General features: G+C 50.1%; 1 protein-coding gene across 3 annotated transcripts in view; it reads left to right on the top strand.

The window, feature by feature from the left end:
* Window positions 1–5,633: 5,633 nt before the first annotated feature.
* The window catches only part of LOC121167515 (solute carrier family 22 member 4), a 39,204-nt gene continuing 26,910 nt past the window's right edge, over window positions 5,634–17,927 (top strand). For 2 of the 3 annotated variants that reach the window (XM_040996969.1, XM_040996968.1), the window contains exon 1: window positions 7,509–8,019. In XM_040996969.1, coding sequence (XP_040852903.1) covers window positions 7,627–8,019 — 393 coding nt within the window. In that variant the 5' untranslated portion in view covers window positions 7,509–7,626. Of the gene's footprint in view, window positions 5,648–5,879; window positions 5,883–7,508; window positions 8,020–17,927 lie in introns of those variants that run through there. The other variant, XM_040996971.1, reaches the window with a different exon arrangement.

Below are 17,927 nucleotides of genomic sequence, written 5' to 3'. Positions count from 1 at the left end.
TGTGGTATGCAAATGCTGGTCTGCTCCTGAGGTTGGCTTTTCTACTCTTCTCACATTATGCACCTGCACTGTAGCTAATATCTACCTTCCTGCCTCAGTAATGGATGAAGTGCAAGAGGTGTGGGGTCAGAAACTGGCCCTATCGACCCTGGAAACCATGGTAAGGACTTCAGCCTTTAATGTGCAAAGTCCGGGAGATGGCATGGTTTGGGCTTGGGTTTTAACCAGGATCGCTTCACCGGATCCATGGAGACAAGACAGCAAGGGGCAAAGGTGGAGGGAGGAAGACCTGTGAGCAGGAGAGACTGCCTCCTGGCAGCACTGGCCTCTGCCTTGGGCCAACTCCTGCTCAGGCTCCCCACAACCCTCTGACTGTGCAGTGTGACACCCTTGGCCTGGCTTTTGTCACCTGTCTGACCTTTCCATCCTTGATCCGTGGACAGCAAAGGGGGATTATAAAAATGCAAATCTGGGCCAGGCGCGATAGCCTGGTGGCTAAATTCCTTGCCTTCCCTGTGCCGAAATCCCATATAAGACTTGTTCATGTCCCGGTTGCTCCAATTCCTATCCAGTCATGTTTGTGGCCTGGGAAAGCAGTAGAAGATGGCCTGAAGCTTCAGTACACTGCACCCATGTGGGAGACCCAGAAGAAACTCCTGGCTTCAGATCAACTCAGTTCCAGCTATTGTGGCAACTTGGGGAGTGAACCAGCAGACAGAAGATCTTCCTTTCTGTCTCCTTCTCTCTGATATCTGCCTTTCCATTAAAAAAAAATTAAATCTTTAGAAAAATAGCAAATTAAAACCACAATTCTGTGTCCTGTGAAATTTTCCTAAATGCCTTCCTGCTCTTAGGACAAAGTTTAAACTCTCAGAGCCAGTTCACCAGGCCCAACGTGCTACAGCCCCTGCTGACCTCAGCTGGCCGCCCTTGCTCATGCCCCCCGCCCCACCCTGCACAGGTCGTGCTGCCTTGCCCTCTCCTCCAGCCTCCTGCAAGCATCCTTGACCTTCTATGGAAGTCAAAACAAGATGGACTCCATCCTTTGGCTTCTCCAGGTTACGAACTTTGTTATGCCCTATTCTTGTTCCTGAGAGTCAAAGAAAAGGGTACTTGCTGGAATAGCCTGGATGCTGCTGAGCCTAGCATCTACTCCTCAGCCAAGGACCCATACCATCTAGCAGGTGCACCAGCCTGGCCCTGGGCTGTGGGAACTAAGTTGGAGGAATGCCATGGTCACTCACATGGGGACAGCCAGCAGCATAGGCTAGGCTGCTTGACAGCCCCTTTGCCTGGCCATGTGAGATTCCTGCCTGCTGTCCACCTCCAGGGCTCCCCTGTCCTGTTTTTGCACACTTCAGCACTGTCCTGAACTGACCATTCCCACCCTCCTGATGTCTCTTCCTGGGGTGTAGAACTGGGGAAGCTGGGCTAAGATAAGATGACCCCTGAAGGGTGTATAACAGAAGTATAGTGGAGACTGACAGGTCCAGATGTGGAGACACAGTGCAGTATGTCTCTCTGCATCCAGACCAAAGATGGACTCCCAGTGAAACTGTTGAATATATCCTGACAGTAGGAAGCTGGACTCTGACATTGTCCAAGCCTACAATAGCAGGAAACACTTCAACAGCGGAATAACAGACTGATGGCTGTTCATAAAGGACCACCCATTGTACTACTAGAGGAGAAATCAGTAGTTGGGGGAACGGACTTGAGGAAGTGGATGGGAAATCCCAGAGCCTATGGAACTGTATCACAAACAAAATAAAAACACATGACCCCTGAAGCTTCGCGAGAGAACACAGAGAAGCCTGGGAGGGCTTGCTGACCATCTGCGCTCCTACTTGATTCGTTCCTGGAGCTGGATCACGGTCTCTGCTAAGTGGATGCACTAGCTCAGAAGGTGTCCAGTGGGGTTCTTGGTGCCAATGAGAGACGGGCTGGAGCAGTCCTTTCCCCCTCACCACGGAGGCCCAAGCTGCGTGCTCTGCTGACTTCTCTCTTTCTCTTTCTCAGAAGTGGACAAAGAAGGTTTGATAGATCCTCATCATTGAGTCATAAGAGAATGCCCCAAGGTTAATCAGTTCTCCCACAGGTTCCCCTTGCTCCAGCCAGAACACAGGACCTGTGATGGCTCCCGGGTGCTTCCTCTTCCCCAGAACGTCAGAATCTGCATCCCCACCCAGGCTGTGCTGATGTCTAACCATGCTTATTGGCCCAGAGGCAGTGGGGCTAGGGGAGCCAGAAGTATTTCTGTAGGGGAAAAAGGCTTCATCTTGGAGGCCTCTTGCTTTTGGTTGGCAGGACTCTGGGCAAGGGGAGGGTTTTTTCTCCTACAGTGAGGGGAGAACAGCTGTTTTTGCTGATCTTGAAGGCTTAGAGGCATCCAGGAATTCAAAATTCTTGCCCTAATCTACCCACATGTCTTTACTCTGTGTTCCAAGTTCCCACAAACCTTCTTGTCAGGGTCATGGCTTTGTGTTGTATATTCAACCTTTGCTTTCCCAAGTGACTGCAACAGCCGGACTTGAGCCGATCTGAAGCCAGGAGCCTGATCTCATCCTCAACTGCTTTTCCAGGCAGGGAAAATAAGCAGGGAACTGGATGGGAGGTGGAGTATCTGGGACACAAATCAGTGCCCATATGGGATTCCAGTGCTTGCAAGGTAAGGGCTTTAGCCACTAGGCTACTGCACCAGGCCCTAGCCTCCTACTCTTATCATTCAGTCTGGACATACTTTTCAATATAGTCTGCCCCAAGGCTGCAAGAGGTGAGGATTTCTTCTGGCCCAGGCTTTCACAGCCTGCCTTGCTTTATGAGGCTAACTTCAGATGTTTCCCTCCACCCCCTGCAAGGCTTTTAAAGCAGTTCATATATTCTAAGTGTTATAATCAAGCTTTCTTACTCTCACTGCTATTGTAACTTTGGATTGGAATTCTAAGCATTTTTTTTAAATCATGAGTGACTGCCTGTGTTCTTTTTTTTTCTTAAGATTTATTTTAATTTTTTTTAATTGGGGAGGCAGATACACAGAGACAAGAAGAGACAGAGAGAAAGAGAGAAAGATTCTCCATCTGCTGGTTCACTCCCCAAATGGCGGCCGCAACAGCTGCAGCTGAGCTAATCCAAAGCCAGAAGCCAAGAGCTTCTTCCGAGTCTCCCACGTGGGTGCAGGGTCCCATGACCTTGGGCCGTCCTCAACTGCTTTCCCAGGCCACCAGCAGGGAGCTGGATGGGAAGTGGAGCAACCAGGACACAAACTGGTGCCCATATGAGATCCTGGTGGATGCAAGACAAGGATTTAGCCACTAGGCTGCTATGCAGAGCCCGCCCTGTGCTTTTGAGTATGTTTAGCAGCACCTCAGGATCTGGCTGCATACTCTCCCAGCTGTGATTAAAAAAAAAAGTCTCCAGACATTGTCCAATTTCCTAAGGATAACAGTCTTCCTGGTTATAAACCACTTGAAATAACCAATATTTGACCCTGCCTTGTGTCTCCTTCTAACCCACCATTGATGAGTCTTAGTAAATGATGCTGCTGTATGCTAGGGTGGGAGATATTACAGCATGGTTCATCTACAGCAGTGCAGTCCATGGCTTTGTCCAAAAATGAGTGTTCTAGTTCTTGAATGCCTTCCTTGCAGATCTGCCTGCTAGGGACACCCTTGATGTCCACTGTCTTGGCCTGAGCTCTCCTCTGAATACAGAACCCAAGGCAAAGGTTTATGTGTTCACAGTTTATTTAAGAACTGGTCTGAGGAAATGAGATTGACTGGGGAAGAGTAAAGCATGGAAGATGAGAAACCAATTCAAAAGTGTAGCACAGGTTGCTTACCAAGCTGGTGGAATGGATCTTGCAAATGCCTACAGGTCAAAAGGAGGGACCACTTATGCATGCCTTGATTCCTGTCCCCTCTGGTCTTGGTAACCACAATCAGGTGCAGCTTTCCACACTTCCATGTGTGAGTTCCAGACAGGTATCTGTAGTGTTCCATGCCTAGTGTGAGAGAAGCCGAGAATACAACATGGCAACTAAGCCATGCAACCAAGGCAGAACACCTTGAACAAGGATAAACAGCACTTGCAGAGAGCGACAACAAGGATAGTGCGCTGTGGTACGCCCAGTCATCACACTCACACTTGGCTGGCAAGGCTACTCGTGAACACGAGGCAGGCAGTACTCTGTTCACCTCACCTCCTAGGTTCCATGCCTGCCTCCGCTTGCTCCAGCCAAGCAGGTCTGAGGTCCACACTGTGGGGCAGGAGGATGGCAGACTGCCTCCTGGCACTCCAACCATCTGGCCCAGACACTTGCCCCTCAGAATAATCAACCCGGGGTGGATGAGGGTGTGAGTGGAAGAATGAGTTTGGAAAGTCCAGCCCGGATCGTCTCATGCTTGGGCTTAGAAATTCTTTGATATCAAATGGCTTAGATTACATGAGGAATATAATGGGAGTCAGAGCATCACCTGAGACCTGATCTTTAGAAAGGTCCCTCTGCTGGCCAAGCTGGGGAATCCAGGGGAGGGAGCAAGCATGGAAGTAGAGGCAGCAAGAGACTTCTGCAGGTGTCCAAGCTGAGGTAATGGTGGTGACCAAGAAATAGATGGATTCCCTCACTGTAGGAGAAAAAACCCTCCCCTTGCCCAGAGTCCTGCCAACCAAAAGCAAGAGGCCTCCAAGATGAAGCCTTCCCCTACAGAAATACTTCTGGCTCCCCTAGCCCCACTGCCTCTGGGCCAATAAGCATGGTTAGACATCAGCACAGCCTGGGTGGGGATGCAGTTTCTGACGTTCTGGGGAAGAGGAAGCACCCGGGAGCCATCACAGGTCCTGTGTTCTGGCTGGAGCAAGGGTAACCTGTGGGAGAACTGATTAACCTTGGGGCATTCTCTTATGACTCAGTGACAGGATCTGAGCAAGGATGAATGAAGCCTTCTTTGCTTCTGAGATAACTCTTTGAAACGTGGCATACGGAAATGGAGGTGAAGAGGCCATGTCTTTCTTGGAAGAATCTAGAAGGACAGAGGCTCAAGGACATAAGATGATTGGGTTGTGGTTACCAGTTATCACAGACAACCAGAAAATACAAGCTCAAGGGAAGTCCAGAGCACGGCCCCTTCACCGTGGCAGCACAACAGGGCTCCCGTGTCAACAGGCGTGGGAGGATTCCAGAACAGCAAAGGTCAGAGTGTGAATTCCACAGATTGGACATATCACCACACAGAACAAAGATGGGAGAGCCTTTGGATCCACATTGTGATTGTGGCGATGGCTAATGGGACACTCCTGATGTCTGCAGGAGCTAAGTAAGTCAGTGGGCGTTACTGTGATGCTAGAACAGCCGCACTGCCAAAATCAGAATCTAGAGTGCAGAAGGCAGAGGACAGCTGCTACGGTGGAAATGATTGTTTCCTCAGGGATGTCTCAGCTCTTGGCCCGTTCTCGGAGCCTGGTGATTTCAAGGAAGGCAAACTCTCTGAAACCAACTCCCAGTGCTGCCAGAGGTGTATGTGAAAATTATTTCCCCACTAGGGCTGGGTTTTTTTGGATGGAGAAAGGAAAAGAACCAGATGTGCCAGGGGCTGTTGGGCATGGAGTACAAACTGGGATCAATGCCGACAAATGGCAAGCACCATGCTGAGTCCCCGGCGAAGTCAAGGGCTTTTACAAGCCAGGTGACATGTGGGGTTCTTGTGCAAACCGGCCCAGTGAGCCTGAAGATCCACAATGGAAGGCTTACCTGGTCCCTAAGCGAGTAACTGCAGTCGACCCACTCAGCAGCTGGCAGTCCAAGCAAGAGTTGGTATGGTAGGAAAGGCCAAATGGAGAAGGTTCTGGTACTTAGTCTACCTTTCTGACCAGTAGAAGCACAGATGGTCACAACATCAAAGACCTGCTTCTTGATAGCTCGAGAAAGGAGTGAGGGATGGTTCAGTGGGCCCCTGCACCTGCATGAGAGACCTGGAAGAAACACTTGGTTCCCAGGTTCAGATTGGCTCAGTTCTGGCCTTTGTGGCTCTCTGGGGAGTGAACCAGTGGATGTTTGCCTTTCCTTCTCTCTATGACTGTGCCATTCAAGTAATAAAAAAAAAATTAAATTTACAATTTATGCAAAAATTATTGATGAACACAATATGAAACAGGACCAAAGCTGGTATTTGTTCCTGTAGCCTCAAACTCTAGTTGGAGCCCCTGGTTTAGCATGGTTACTAATCAAGGAGTAGCTCAATTCTCCAGTCTTACACTGATTTTGCCTAGTTTCCTGTTCTCTATTTAAAATAACCCACCTCACACATGCGCTGGTCTCAAGCTTAACTTTATTATTCGGGGTGGAGGCAGAGGGATAAAATGCAAGCTCAGTCAGCGATGGTAAGATGTTCAAATAGAGTACTTGCGGACGTAAAGATAATTTGTTAATAATAAAGATAATTTCGTCGGATTAATAGGCATAAAGCAAAGCGTTCTGGAACATCAGGACAAGGTGGTCTCGCTTTAGGTGAAGAATCTAAGGCTCCAAGGCTGTGGGAAGCCAAATTAATTAAGAGCCGCGGTCAGACTGGAAGGCTCAGCAGGAAAGCACAGACGCCCCTCTGCGTTTTCATCCGGGAAGCTCTCTCTAGTGAAGAGCTCCAAAGTGGTGTCGGGGCCACCTGCCGCGGGCCCCAGGCAAGCTTGGGTCTGGGACACGGAGGGGGAGGTTTCAGGGGAGGGGGAGAAGTGGGCTGAGGTCTCTGCCAGATCCTAGCTTCAAGTGGGGCGTTCTCCTCCTCCCTCTGTTCCTGCACTGGGGGCAGGCCTTTTTGTCAACCGAGAACTGCCGGTCCAAGACAACTTGGCGGCCTGCCCGGATCTAACGCCCCGGGGGCCGTGCGGAGAGGAGCCGGGGCTTCGCACTCAGAAGTCTGGTGTGGCGGCAGCAGCTCTCCCCAACACCCCGCGGTCTTGCAGGAGGCCAGGCTTGATGTGCAAGGTTTCCCTCAGGGCGAGCAGGCAGCCCCTGTCAGAGGCCCCAGGCGCCTCAGACGCAGCGTGACTTTGCTCATTTCTGCCAGGCTCGGGGCCCGCGTCCTCTTTCCAAGGTGAGGCTCAGGCTGTCCCGAGGCCTCCCGGGTCGGTGAGTTAGCTAGCGCCTCGTAGGGTTGAGGCTGCCCGCAGCGAGGAGTTTCCTGGGCGCCCGGGGACTCCACCGCGGCCCACCGTGCCCTCGGTGCTCCAACTCGGGGGCCGGCACGTCGCAGAATCCGCGGCCCCTGGGCTGGGGCCTCTCCGAGACGGCGCTCGTCCGCCCCTGCTCCTCCCCTGCGCCCGCCCTCCCACGTGGGCCTGGGCCCGGCCGAGTCGCCTCTGCGGGGCTCGCCGGGGACGAGCGGGCGTCGGAAGCCGAGTGGCCCCTTCGGCGGAGCGGGGCTCGGGGCCGGAGCTGCGAGCCCGACCGCGCCCCGCCGCCGGCCCGGGGGTGTGGCCCGCGCGCCCTCTGGAGCATTCTCCGCGTCACTCACTTTGCCGAAGCCGACAAGTCCCCTCACATGCTCCGTCTCCCGGGAACGTTCTGACCTCAGGAGACGCCTTGCGGCCCCGACACCCCTGCCCCAGGACGCTGTGTCACCCACGACGGGAAGCATGCGGGACTACGAGGAGGTGACCGCCTTCCTGGGCGAGTGGGGGCCCTTCCAGCGCCTCATCTTTTTCCTGCTCAGCGCCAGCATCATCCCCAACGGCTTCAACGGGATGTCAGTGGTGTTCTTGGCGGGGACCCCGGAGCACCACTGCCGGGTGCCCGACTCGGCGAACCTGAGCAGCGCGTGGCGCAACCACAGCGTCCCGCTGCTGCTGCAGAACGGCCGCGAGGTGCCCCACAGCTGTCGCCGCTACCGGCTCGCCGCCATTGCCAACTTCTCGGCGCTGGGGCTGGAGCCTGGGCGCGACGTGGACCTGGAGCAGCTGGAGCAGGAGGGCTGCCTGGATGGCTGGGAGTACAGCCAGGACGTGTACCTGTCCACCATAGTGACCGAGGTGAGTACCACGTCCCGCCCCGGGGGTCTGAGGCGCAGAGACATCCCCCGCCTCACCGTCCCCGTCCCCAGGCTGGTATCATAGGATTCTACAGGTGCACAGGTTCCCAGAGATCTCGTGGCAGGGCCTGGAGTCAGCAGAGCGCCCTCCTCCTCACCCCTGCCTGGTGTGAGACTGGATTGTACTTCTGGGGACAGCGAGCAGGACACCCTCCCACGAGTCTCATTCTCACCCCTCCCATCGTTTCTGTCCAGTAGAAGCGATGGAGAGAACGTGGTCGCCAACTGTTCTTTTCCTTTCTGAGTTTCACAACAGATGGAGGTATTTCCTAAGAGCCTATGGTGCTGTGCTGGCCACAGGCTGCCTAAGATTCACAACCTGAGTCACCTTCCTTCCCCGGACTGGGAGGAGGGGTGTGGGGAACTCTACTGTACCCAGGTGCCCAGAGATGGGAGCTAGACTTTCTCCAAAAGCCACGGGGGGGGGGGGGGGGGCGGAGAAGGGCTCCTGGTTGCATGGGGAGAACTGGAGGAGGCTGTGAGCACTCCTCTAACTGGGGGACAGGGGCTCCCCGCTGTGCAGCCAGCCCCTTGGCATCCTGGCAGTTTCCTGAGTTGCCAGAGTCAGAATTCCTCCTGACACCTGGTGAGGGCCAGGAGCACGCTGGCTGTGTTCCAGAGAGGACTACTTCAACCCTGGGGAGAGCGATGGGATGCTGGCCACTGACTGCAAATCCTGGTACGTGTCCTGTATGACCCAGGATGTATAAACCACCTCTCTGTGGAATAGCAAGATGAGGAAACACTCCACCAAGGGATGTCAACGTGTAAGCTAGGTTTGGAAATAGGCATTAAATCCATCCAGGCACAGAGCAACGTGAGGTCCAGAATGGAACTGCCCCAGGTTAGGGTGGTTGGAGCCAGGGGGTACCAGCTAGGACCCTTCCAGCGGCTGGCTCCCAGTGGGCCATGCAGTTACAGTGAGGTGATGAGGACAGTGAGACCTGATTTGTGCCTTTCAAAGGAGTGTACTGTAGCTGCTGTGACAAGAAACAAGAACAGGGAGGCCGCTTGGGAGTGCCTTCTGCCAGAGCATGGTGGCAGCTAGCGGGGGCAGCTATGGGATCTCCAGGACCTCTAGAAAAGCAGGCTGAGCCCATGGGCCACCTTGGATATCCCCCGTGATAGCACCTGCCTTCTTTGGTGACCGTGTCTTTCTGGTTTTGATTTCCTAAGTGGGGGCTCTGGGTGCTCGTCCACTTGTGCAGCCCTGGAGGTCAGAAGCTCATCCCATCCACTCCCGCAGCATCTGCTGGGGAGGCAGGGCGCAGTGGCCACAGCCCTCCCTGTCAGCAGGGCTGACCTGCCTGTTTGCCACTTCCTTGCTGGTTTGGTGGATCTAAGGGTGTAAGAATAGGGATCTACTAGTCCTGAGTCCTTAGCTTGTAGCTTAGCTTTGGTTACCTGCTGTGATCTGTTCACATACACAGGCACCAGGATTAGGTTTCTTCAGTAGCCTTTCCCGTTCTTGCTTCCTTTATTGGGGATGGGCGGCAACAGCAGAATAAAATGCTCAGTTGGGCACTGGTAGCTGGGGAGGAGGAGTGAGGGAAGCAAGCCTGAGGGGAAGTGTGCAAGAGTTCTGGCGTCAGGCTGGCTGGAGTGCCAGTCTCACAGCACTGCCAAGCGCCTGGCTAACTTCGGGCAGTTTACCTTGGGTAGTGCTTGTTTCTGTACGTGTGAAGTGTGGCTCTAAGGTGCTTACCAAAAGTAACCATTAAGAAAATGCAAATCAAAGTCACAGTGAGATACTGCCTAGAGGCCACAGGAGGGCTAATACCAACAGCAGAAGAAAGAAAGGGAGGCAGGGGGAAAAGCAAGGCAGGGGGCGATGGTGGGAGTTGGTGAGGAAGTGGGGGCATTGGAGCCCTTGTCCGTTGCAGGTGGGGTGTCACATGATCGCAGCACTGTAGAAGCCAATTCAGCTGTCCCTCAAAACACCACACTTCTAAAGGTTTGTGGAAAATTCATATTATGAAAACACTGCATGGATTTCAAAACATTTTTTTGTGCCAAAACAGACTTATCTTTCACATCCACTTTTCCATGAGCCTTTTGAAATGCTCTCATATTTATAAGATAATTGAAAACAGATTCTCAAAGAAATATTTGTATCCTCATGAGTCATACTAAACAAGACATAAAAACAATGCTAACAGTGTTTGAATAGATTTTAAAAAAATGTGCTCTCAGGACTGGCGCCATGGCATAGCACGCTAAGCCTCAGCCCACGGTGCCAGCATTCCATATGGGCACCAATTTGTGACCTGGCTGCTTCTCTTTCAGTCCAGCTCTCTACTAGTGACCTGGGGAAGCAGTGGAGGCTGGTGCAAGGCCTTGGGCCCTGCACTCATGTGGGAGACCCGGAGGAAGCTCCAGGCTTTCAGATAAGCCCAACTCCCACCATTGCAACCATTTGGGAAGTAATCCAGTGGATGGAAGATCTTTCTTTATCTGTCTTTCCTTCTCTTGGTAACTCTGCCTTTCACAAATAGATATTAATGAATCTTTTTAAAAGGAAAAAAAAATGTTATGATTGAGGTTTGCAAAGGCAAGAAGAGCTGATACAGGCTACAATGTGTATGAACTTGAAACCATAATGCTTAGTGAGCTCAGCCAGGCACTGAAAGACAAATACTGTGTGATTTCATGATGTAGACAGTGAAGGGGGGTCCCACTCACAGGAGCTGACAGAGGCTGGGGAAGCGCCAGGACGGAAGGGTATTGTCTAGCAGATCCTGTGTTTTAGTTTTGTAAGACACAGAGAATGTTAGAGATGGCACAATGTGAACTCTATGAGCAGATAACATGGTAAATTTCCGGTTGCATGCATTTTATCACACTCTTTAAAATAAAGGATAATAAGTTGCCCATCTCATCTGAATTGGAGGGGGGCAGAATGGAGAGACTCGAAGAGTCTGTGCCCCAGGCTATATCCCTTGATGGCATACACAAAGTCAGGCACCAGCAAATGAACTGCTGGCTTTGGCCCCAAGCTTGTCTGTTCTGCCCATCAAACACCATTAGGTAGCCTTAACTCACTTGGCTCAAGGGAGCGGGAAACTGAGAAAGACATCTCTGACCTGGTCACTACTCCTCCTGGACGCTAGATGCCCTGTCGGCTATGTGTGCTAAGCTGTGTGTTGGTGGCCACCAGTGGTGTGGGTAGGTGTACCTGGTACCTTGTTTAGTTTTGTAGCTGACTGCATCCTCTAGAAGACCCAGGGTGGAGCTGCTGGTGGCTACCGACTCAAGTGTGAGAGGACCCAGGCATGGGCTCCTGGACACACTGGCTGAGCTACCTCTCTGGGACCTGGGTCAGAGTGTGAACAGCAGCCCCACTGGTTCTCCACCCACAGCCCAGAAGGGAGACCTGGGCAGAGAGGAACAAGGAGATCCAATCTCTTGTTAACAGAGAGCTTCAAGACGGCACTGGGGGTAGCAAGAAATAGTGAGATCGACTAAGCCTGTCATGTCTCTGGCACCTGTGTGGGACTTGCTACAGGAACCCAGAAGGATGTCCTTGCTCTAGCTAGGCAGCTCTAATAGAGGGGAACAGCTTGAGTGGCAAGCAGGTGGGTGGCGTTTCCTATTCCTCCAGTGTGCATACCGCCCCAACACTGCCGGCTGGCATGGAAACTGGCACGTTGGCTGTCATGACAACATTAATATTAACCGAATTGCCTCACCAGATCCACACTTAGATGTGCCCTTTGGCAGGCACCAAAATCAGGCTTCAGAAAGCATATTTGGCAGAAATACAATTGGAGGAGACTAGGGGCTGCCCCCAGTCCTGGTCCCAGAGTGCTTCCCTCTGATTATCAGAGGCCTTGCCCCACACTGTTTGTTGCTTCTCTACAATGTTTCTCTAACAACCAACACTAGGACCTCAGAATGTGGCTTTCTTTGCTCAGAGGTTGCTTTATTTGCACCTCCTGCCAACTTTCTGGATAAACAGACTGCCCATCCCTCCTGGTGAACAGCAGAATATTCAGACTCCCGGGTAGAGTTTGAGCAATAAAAAGGGAGGGGGTGGAGCATGGCAAGCTGCTCAAGAGGAGCTGCAGGTGCATCAACCCCCCTACCCCACCCCATCTTGTGACAAGCTACATCTGATTTATGTTTAAGGCTCAGGCAGCTGTCCTCTAAAGTCCTGGTGTGGTTTGGTTTTATTTCGTTTTACTGATGTTGTTCATTTTAATTTTGTTTGAGAGGCTGACAAAGATAGCTCCCCTCCTCTGGTTCACTCCTCAAAGATGCTTGACAAAAACTATGAGGCCAGAACTTGATCCAGGACTCCTTTGTGGGTGCTAGGAACTCAGTCACTTGAGCCATCGGCACTGCCTTCTAGAGCATGCAACAACAGTGAGCTAGAGTCAGAGTTGGTGTCAGGATATCCACAACTATTATTTTTCTTCTATTATTTATTTGAAAGACAGTTACAGCCAAAGAGAGAAATCTTCCACCTGCTGGGTCACTCCCCAAATAGGTACAATGGTTGGGACTGGGCTAGCCAGGAACTTAGTCTGAGTATCCCAAGTGGGTAGCAGGGAGAGTCCAAAGCACCTGTGGGTTCTGATACTTTCCCTACAGGAATTGATCACGGATCCCCTGGAAAGCTCTTGCAAACATTGGACACCACTGATGAGGACAGCTAATCTATCAGAAAAGAAAAACATACAGAGAGGTAGCTAAGTCCAGCCCTTCCAGAGTCAGAACAAACCACAAGGGCTTGCCTCAGAAGCAACTGCAAGGGATTTTGCCTTCACCTGGGGCAGAATGTGGGACAACTCATGAACCAGGAAATTGCCCAAAAGAGCAAACCAATCATGCAGCAAAGAGTAGGGGCTTAACAGCTGGATGTGATGCTAGCAGAAGCTGACAGCCTAATGGAAAAACAGGGGGATAGAGAATGCTCATGTTACCTCAGATGCCCCCTTTTAAACAAAGATTACAAGACATGCACAGAGACAAGAAATTATGATTCACCCATAGTGGTTAGGAGAGGGAGGTAGCAAGCAACAGAAAGTGCTTGACTTATGGAGACTAAAAAAAAAAAAAAAAAAAAATTACATGCAAGTTTCAAAGAGCTAAAGAAAGTCACACTTAAAGGCAAGACACAGTATGATGAAAAAATGTCATCAAACACCAACCAAGAGACACAAACCATATTAAAATGTCTGAACAGAAACCGTGGAGTAAAAACTTGCACCAACTACAATTAAAAATTTACTAGAGGGTTTTAATAGAAGATATGAACAGGCAGAAGAAAGAATCAGCAAATTTGATGAAGAGGATTAGAAATAGTGCATTCCAAAGAGAAAAAAAAAAAGAATGGGGAATAATTAACAGGGCCTCAGAGAAGCATGGTATGCCCTCAGGAGCATCAGCATATGCATAAGGGGAACACAAGAGAAAAATACTGAAGAAATGATGGTTGGCAGTTTCCCAAATTTGATGAAAAACATTAATCTACACCTCCAAGTAGGATAATCACAGAGAGATCCCTACCCTATTCCATCACAGTGAAACTGTTCAAAGTCAAAGCAGCACAAAAATGACCTGTCACCTGCAAGGGAAGTCAGATAAAATTAACATTTGAGGACATAGTACAGTAACTGAAAAGTGGAAACAATCCAGGGTTTGCCAATTGATGGATATACCCAGACTGTGGAATACTATTCAGCCACAAAAATGAGTGAAGTTTTGGCAGCTGCTACAACAGCATGCCTTTATCAGCACAGCGCTGAGGGAAAGAAGCCAGGCACAAAAGATTACATGAATGATTCATTTCACATGAAATATCCAGAATAGGAACATTCATGGAGACAGAAAGTGGGCTTGTGGCGACCAGGGCCCGAGGGAAGAAGAGAGTGGAGAGTGACTGCTATGAGTGGGAGACTTCTTTCTGCGGTGATAAATTAGGACTAATGATTGCAAAAACTCTGTGAATAATAATAACAAATATTGAATTTGACACTTTACAAGTGAATTTTATAGTGGATAACTTTTAGCTCAGTAAAGCTGCTATAAACAAAAGGAACCAGAGCTTTTTGGTTTTGTTTTATGTTGCTTTTACAGATGGTTCAGCAATTGCCAATTTTAAGCTAAAAAAGGAAATGGGGTGGATATAAATTGCTAACTAATTCTTACTTCTTACTTCCCTCCTAGAAGGAAGAATAACTAGGTTGTTGCTAATTTCTCATTCATAGTCATTTCTAGGATTAAGGTCTATTTGTAAAGGGATTTTTTACCTTATAAGAGAGGTCTTCCTTTGCAGTAATCTAGTGGAAGGAACTTGTTTCTAAGAATCTCTTTCATCTGGTCAGGTTTAAGTGTAACTTGCTTTGCTTATTAATCCAGGCTATGCTGTCATGATTTTAGGACAAAGGCATGATGAGGCCAAACAGAAAGAGAACCACCATTTAATGAGGTCTATGCTTTCAGTCTCAATACTGTCACCTCGTTTACAATGAAGACACAGGTGGGGAGAGGTGAATGAAGGGCCCCAAGTCATACAGAGAGAAGTGACAGAGCCTGAGGAAGCAGTGCTGCCTTCCGGAGGTTCTCTGCAGGTTGTGGGGGTTCACTTACTATTGTCCTTCATGGCTGTGGGAGAGGCTCAAACTGCCATCCTCTACTAATCAGGTCACAAGTAGAGAGCTAGAAGAGAAGTGGAGCAGCTGGGACATGAACCAGTGTCCATATGGGATCCCAGCACATGCAAGGTGAGGATTTAGCCACTGGGCCATCATGCCAGGCCCATTTTTTCACACTTTAAAACTCTGTCCCAATGGAGGATGATGGGGATGGTGGGAAAAGAGGCAAGCTACTTCCTTTCTTCTCCAGTCAAAGACCAAAAGCAGAGTGGCCCAGAACAGATCTGCCCTGTGCAGGATCCCTGGTCCATGCATGCACATGTGCATACCTGATGTGTCCTGTAAAGTATGCTTGACCTTGAGCTTGGTGAGGTGGGGACTGTGTCCTTGTGTGCTCAATGTCCATTGAATAAATGACTAAGCAATCCCTTTGGCAATTCCAGTAGAAACTAGGCTGGTCATGGCCTTGCTGACAGCTTTTAAGTCCTCCTTTGTAAAATGACCATGAGAAGGATACAGGTGTCACATGGCAAGCTTGAGGTCCCCTGGGATAATACAAGACATCCAGTAAGCACTCAGTACACTTGACAGTTCTCTAATTGTTACTTTTAGGAAGGGGCTGAAGCCTCTCCTTGATGCCAGGAGTCATTTCTCAACCATCCTATGATACTCTGTCCTGAATCTGTGTTTTCTGAAGCAAAGCTGAAAGCTCAGCTACACAGGTCTCATTGTCTCTGTTGTGAGAACCTTGAGCTGAGCCCCTGGGGGCAGGGTGAGCACTGTAACCCTGGAAGGGCATCCCCAGTGCTCGCTGCCGTGCCCCATTCTCTGCCCAGAGGAGGCAGGCAGGCTGCTTTGGAAATGCTAGTGCTCTGCTATGATGTGGTCAGTTCCTCACCAGGACATTGACCATTATTAGCCACTGAGCTGGTCGTGTGCAGGTGGTTATATGTTGCACATGTGGGCACATGTGTGCCAGAACCCCTGTGGGGACAATTCTGTCCCCATCAAAGAAGACAATCCCTCAGCACCGCTACAGGGAGTAGACCCAGTCACTCTTAATCATAGGGTATTCTCTAAGCTCTGGCTACTCGGGCCTCCAAGACACACCCTTCAAGCTCTAAAGTGTTATGACATGGGACAGGCAAGGTCTGGCTTCTCAGATAACAGTCCTTTGGGCCAGAGGCTGATTTACTGGACTCCAGGAGCCCCAAATAAAACTTTGTCAGCCTCCTAAGCCGTGTTGTCAGGCCCTTACAACTCTCCCCAAAAAGGCCTTGGACATAGTAACCAAAGCAGAGCGCAGCCCCAGAGCTAACCATAGGCAGCCATGAACTCTGGCTGCCCTCCCTGCTGGTTGTAAGCACAATCTCCCACGACAGCCCCTGCCTAGGTCCTCCTCTGAGCTGTGTGACGCTGGCAGGGCACTTAGCCTCTCTTCAGGGAGGAACGTGGAACCTTGCATCACAGCTGCACAGCCACCAGAAGGAAGACCACTGAGGAGCTGGCCCTCATCTTCCCAGCATGCTAACTCAGGACTCTGCCATCTTCATGGGCCTGTACCCAGTGCACACACACAGAGCCTCAAGCTCAGGGCTCAGTGTCCTTTGACTCATGTCTTGAAATTTTGGCTAATTTTTTAACAAGGGTTCCTGCCTTTTCAGGGTGCACTGAACCTACAAATTGGGCAGCCATTCATGCCTACTCTCCATCCCGGGCCACTTTAGCTCACATGGTGCCTGGGCTCATATCTGGCAGCCTTCTGCCTTCCTTTCCGTCTCATAATCCTCTGTATCATATCCTAAGGCAAAATCCAGCAGAAAAACCTTGCAGAAAACCTCAAAGGGAAGCACATTACAAAAGGGTATGTCAAAAAGTGGGTGAAAAAAAGCAAGTGAAAGATATGCTTATTTTGGTACCAAAAACAGTTGGGCTCCATGCATAGTTTTCATAATGCATATTCTTTTGTGCATTTTCGGAAGGCTCTCCCCCCTATTTGGAGGATTTGGAGGAGTTTTTCCACTCAACTGCAGATGGAATGGTGAAGTTGGTAACGGGTATGTTAGCTCTTCCACAGAGTTTGAGATTTGCTTGGTTCTGTCCCAAATCAAGGCTGTGGTGGAGGCCTTCTACCCCTGGCCATGGAGTCACATTCCTTGTAGCAGTGCGGGGTATCTTACTTACAAAACTCATTTTGTCCTCCCTTTGGAGCGCATGTCCTGAGTAGGACTAGGGAAGAAGGTTGTGTTCTGAGACCCATGTTGGATCTAGCATGACAATTTGCTTACTGTGATTTCCATCTCAGGGTCTTGATTGTGACCCTCTGCAAAATGGGTCACATTCCTCATCATGAGGCATTGGGGCTTCAATCTTCCTCTCCATTGTGTCATCAGGGACAGATCCCAAGTTCTTTTCTAAAGCTTGAGCTCATTATTTTCTCTGGTAGATGCCAATAATTCATGCACATGTCTTGTCTACCATTTTTTTAAATAAAAATATTTATGTGTTGAAAGAGCTATACAGAGAGGGATAGAAGAGAGAAAGTTATTCCATCTGCTAGTTAATTCCCCAAGTGGCTGTGATGGCAGGAGGTGGGCCAGATCAAAGCCAGGAGCTTAAAAATTCATCCTGGTCTCTCACATGTGTGCAGGACCCAAAGTACTTGGGATATCACCTGCTGCTTTCCCAAGTGTGATGGCAGGGAGCTAGATTGGAAATAGAGTAGCTGAGTCTCAAACCAGCATTCCTATGGGATGCTGGCATTGCAGGTGTTTTTCTTTGAAAGGTGGATTTATAGAAAGAGGGAGAGTCAGAAAGACAAGTCTTTCAGCTGTTGGTTCACTCCCCAAATGCCTGCAATGGCCACATCTGAGTTGATCCAAAACCAGGAACTTCTTCCACATCTCCTGTGTGGGTCCAGGGGCCCAAGGACTTGGGCCATCCTCTGCTACCTTCCCAGGCCATAAGCAGAGAGCTAGATTGGAAGTGGGGCAGCTGGAACTAGAACCAGTGCCCATATGGGATGTTGGTGCTGCAAGGTAGAGGATTAGCCTGTTGAGCGACTGTGTCAGCCCCTGAATGTGGTATCTTAATTTACTCTGCCGTAGTACCGGCCCCCGCCTGCCACTTTTGACCTGTGGGCTGACAATGTGTATTTGATCTCATTCAGGGACCCCAGTTATCTCAGTTCATTTCCTGTCACTGTAACAGAGTCCTCAAGATTGGTAATATATATATATATATATATATA

The sequence above is a fragment of the Ochotona curzoniae genome, unplaced genomic scaffold, assembly GCF_017591425.1.
Source record: "Ochotona curzoniae isolate NIBS_2020 unplaced genomic scaffold, NIBS_Ocur_1.0 patch380, whole genome shotgun sequence".
Lineage (NCBI taxonomy): Eukaryota > Metazoa > Chordata > Mammalia > Lagomorpha > Ochotonidae > Ochotona > Ochotona curzoniae.
Note: the sequence above shows the minus strand (reverse complement) of the source record. Positions and strands in the feature narration are given on the sequence as shown.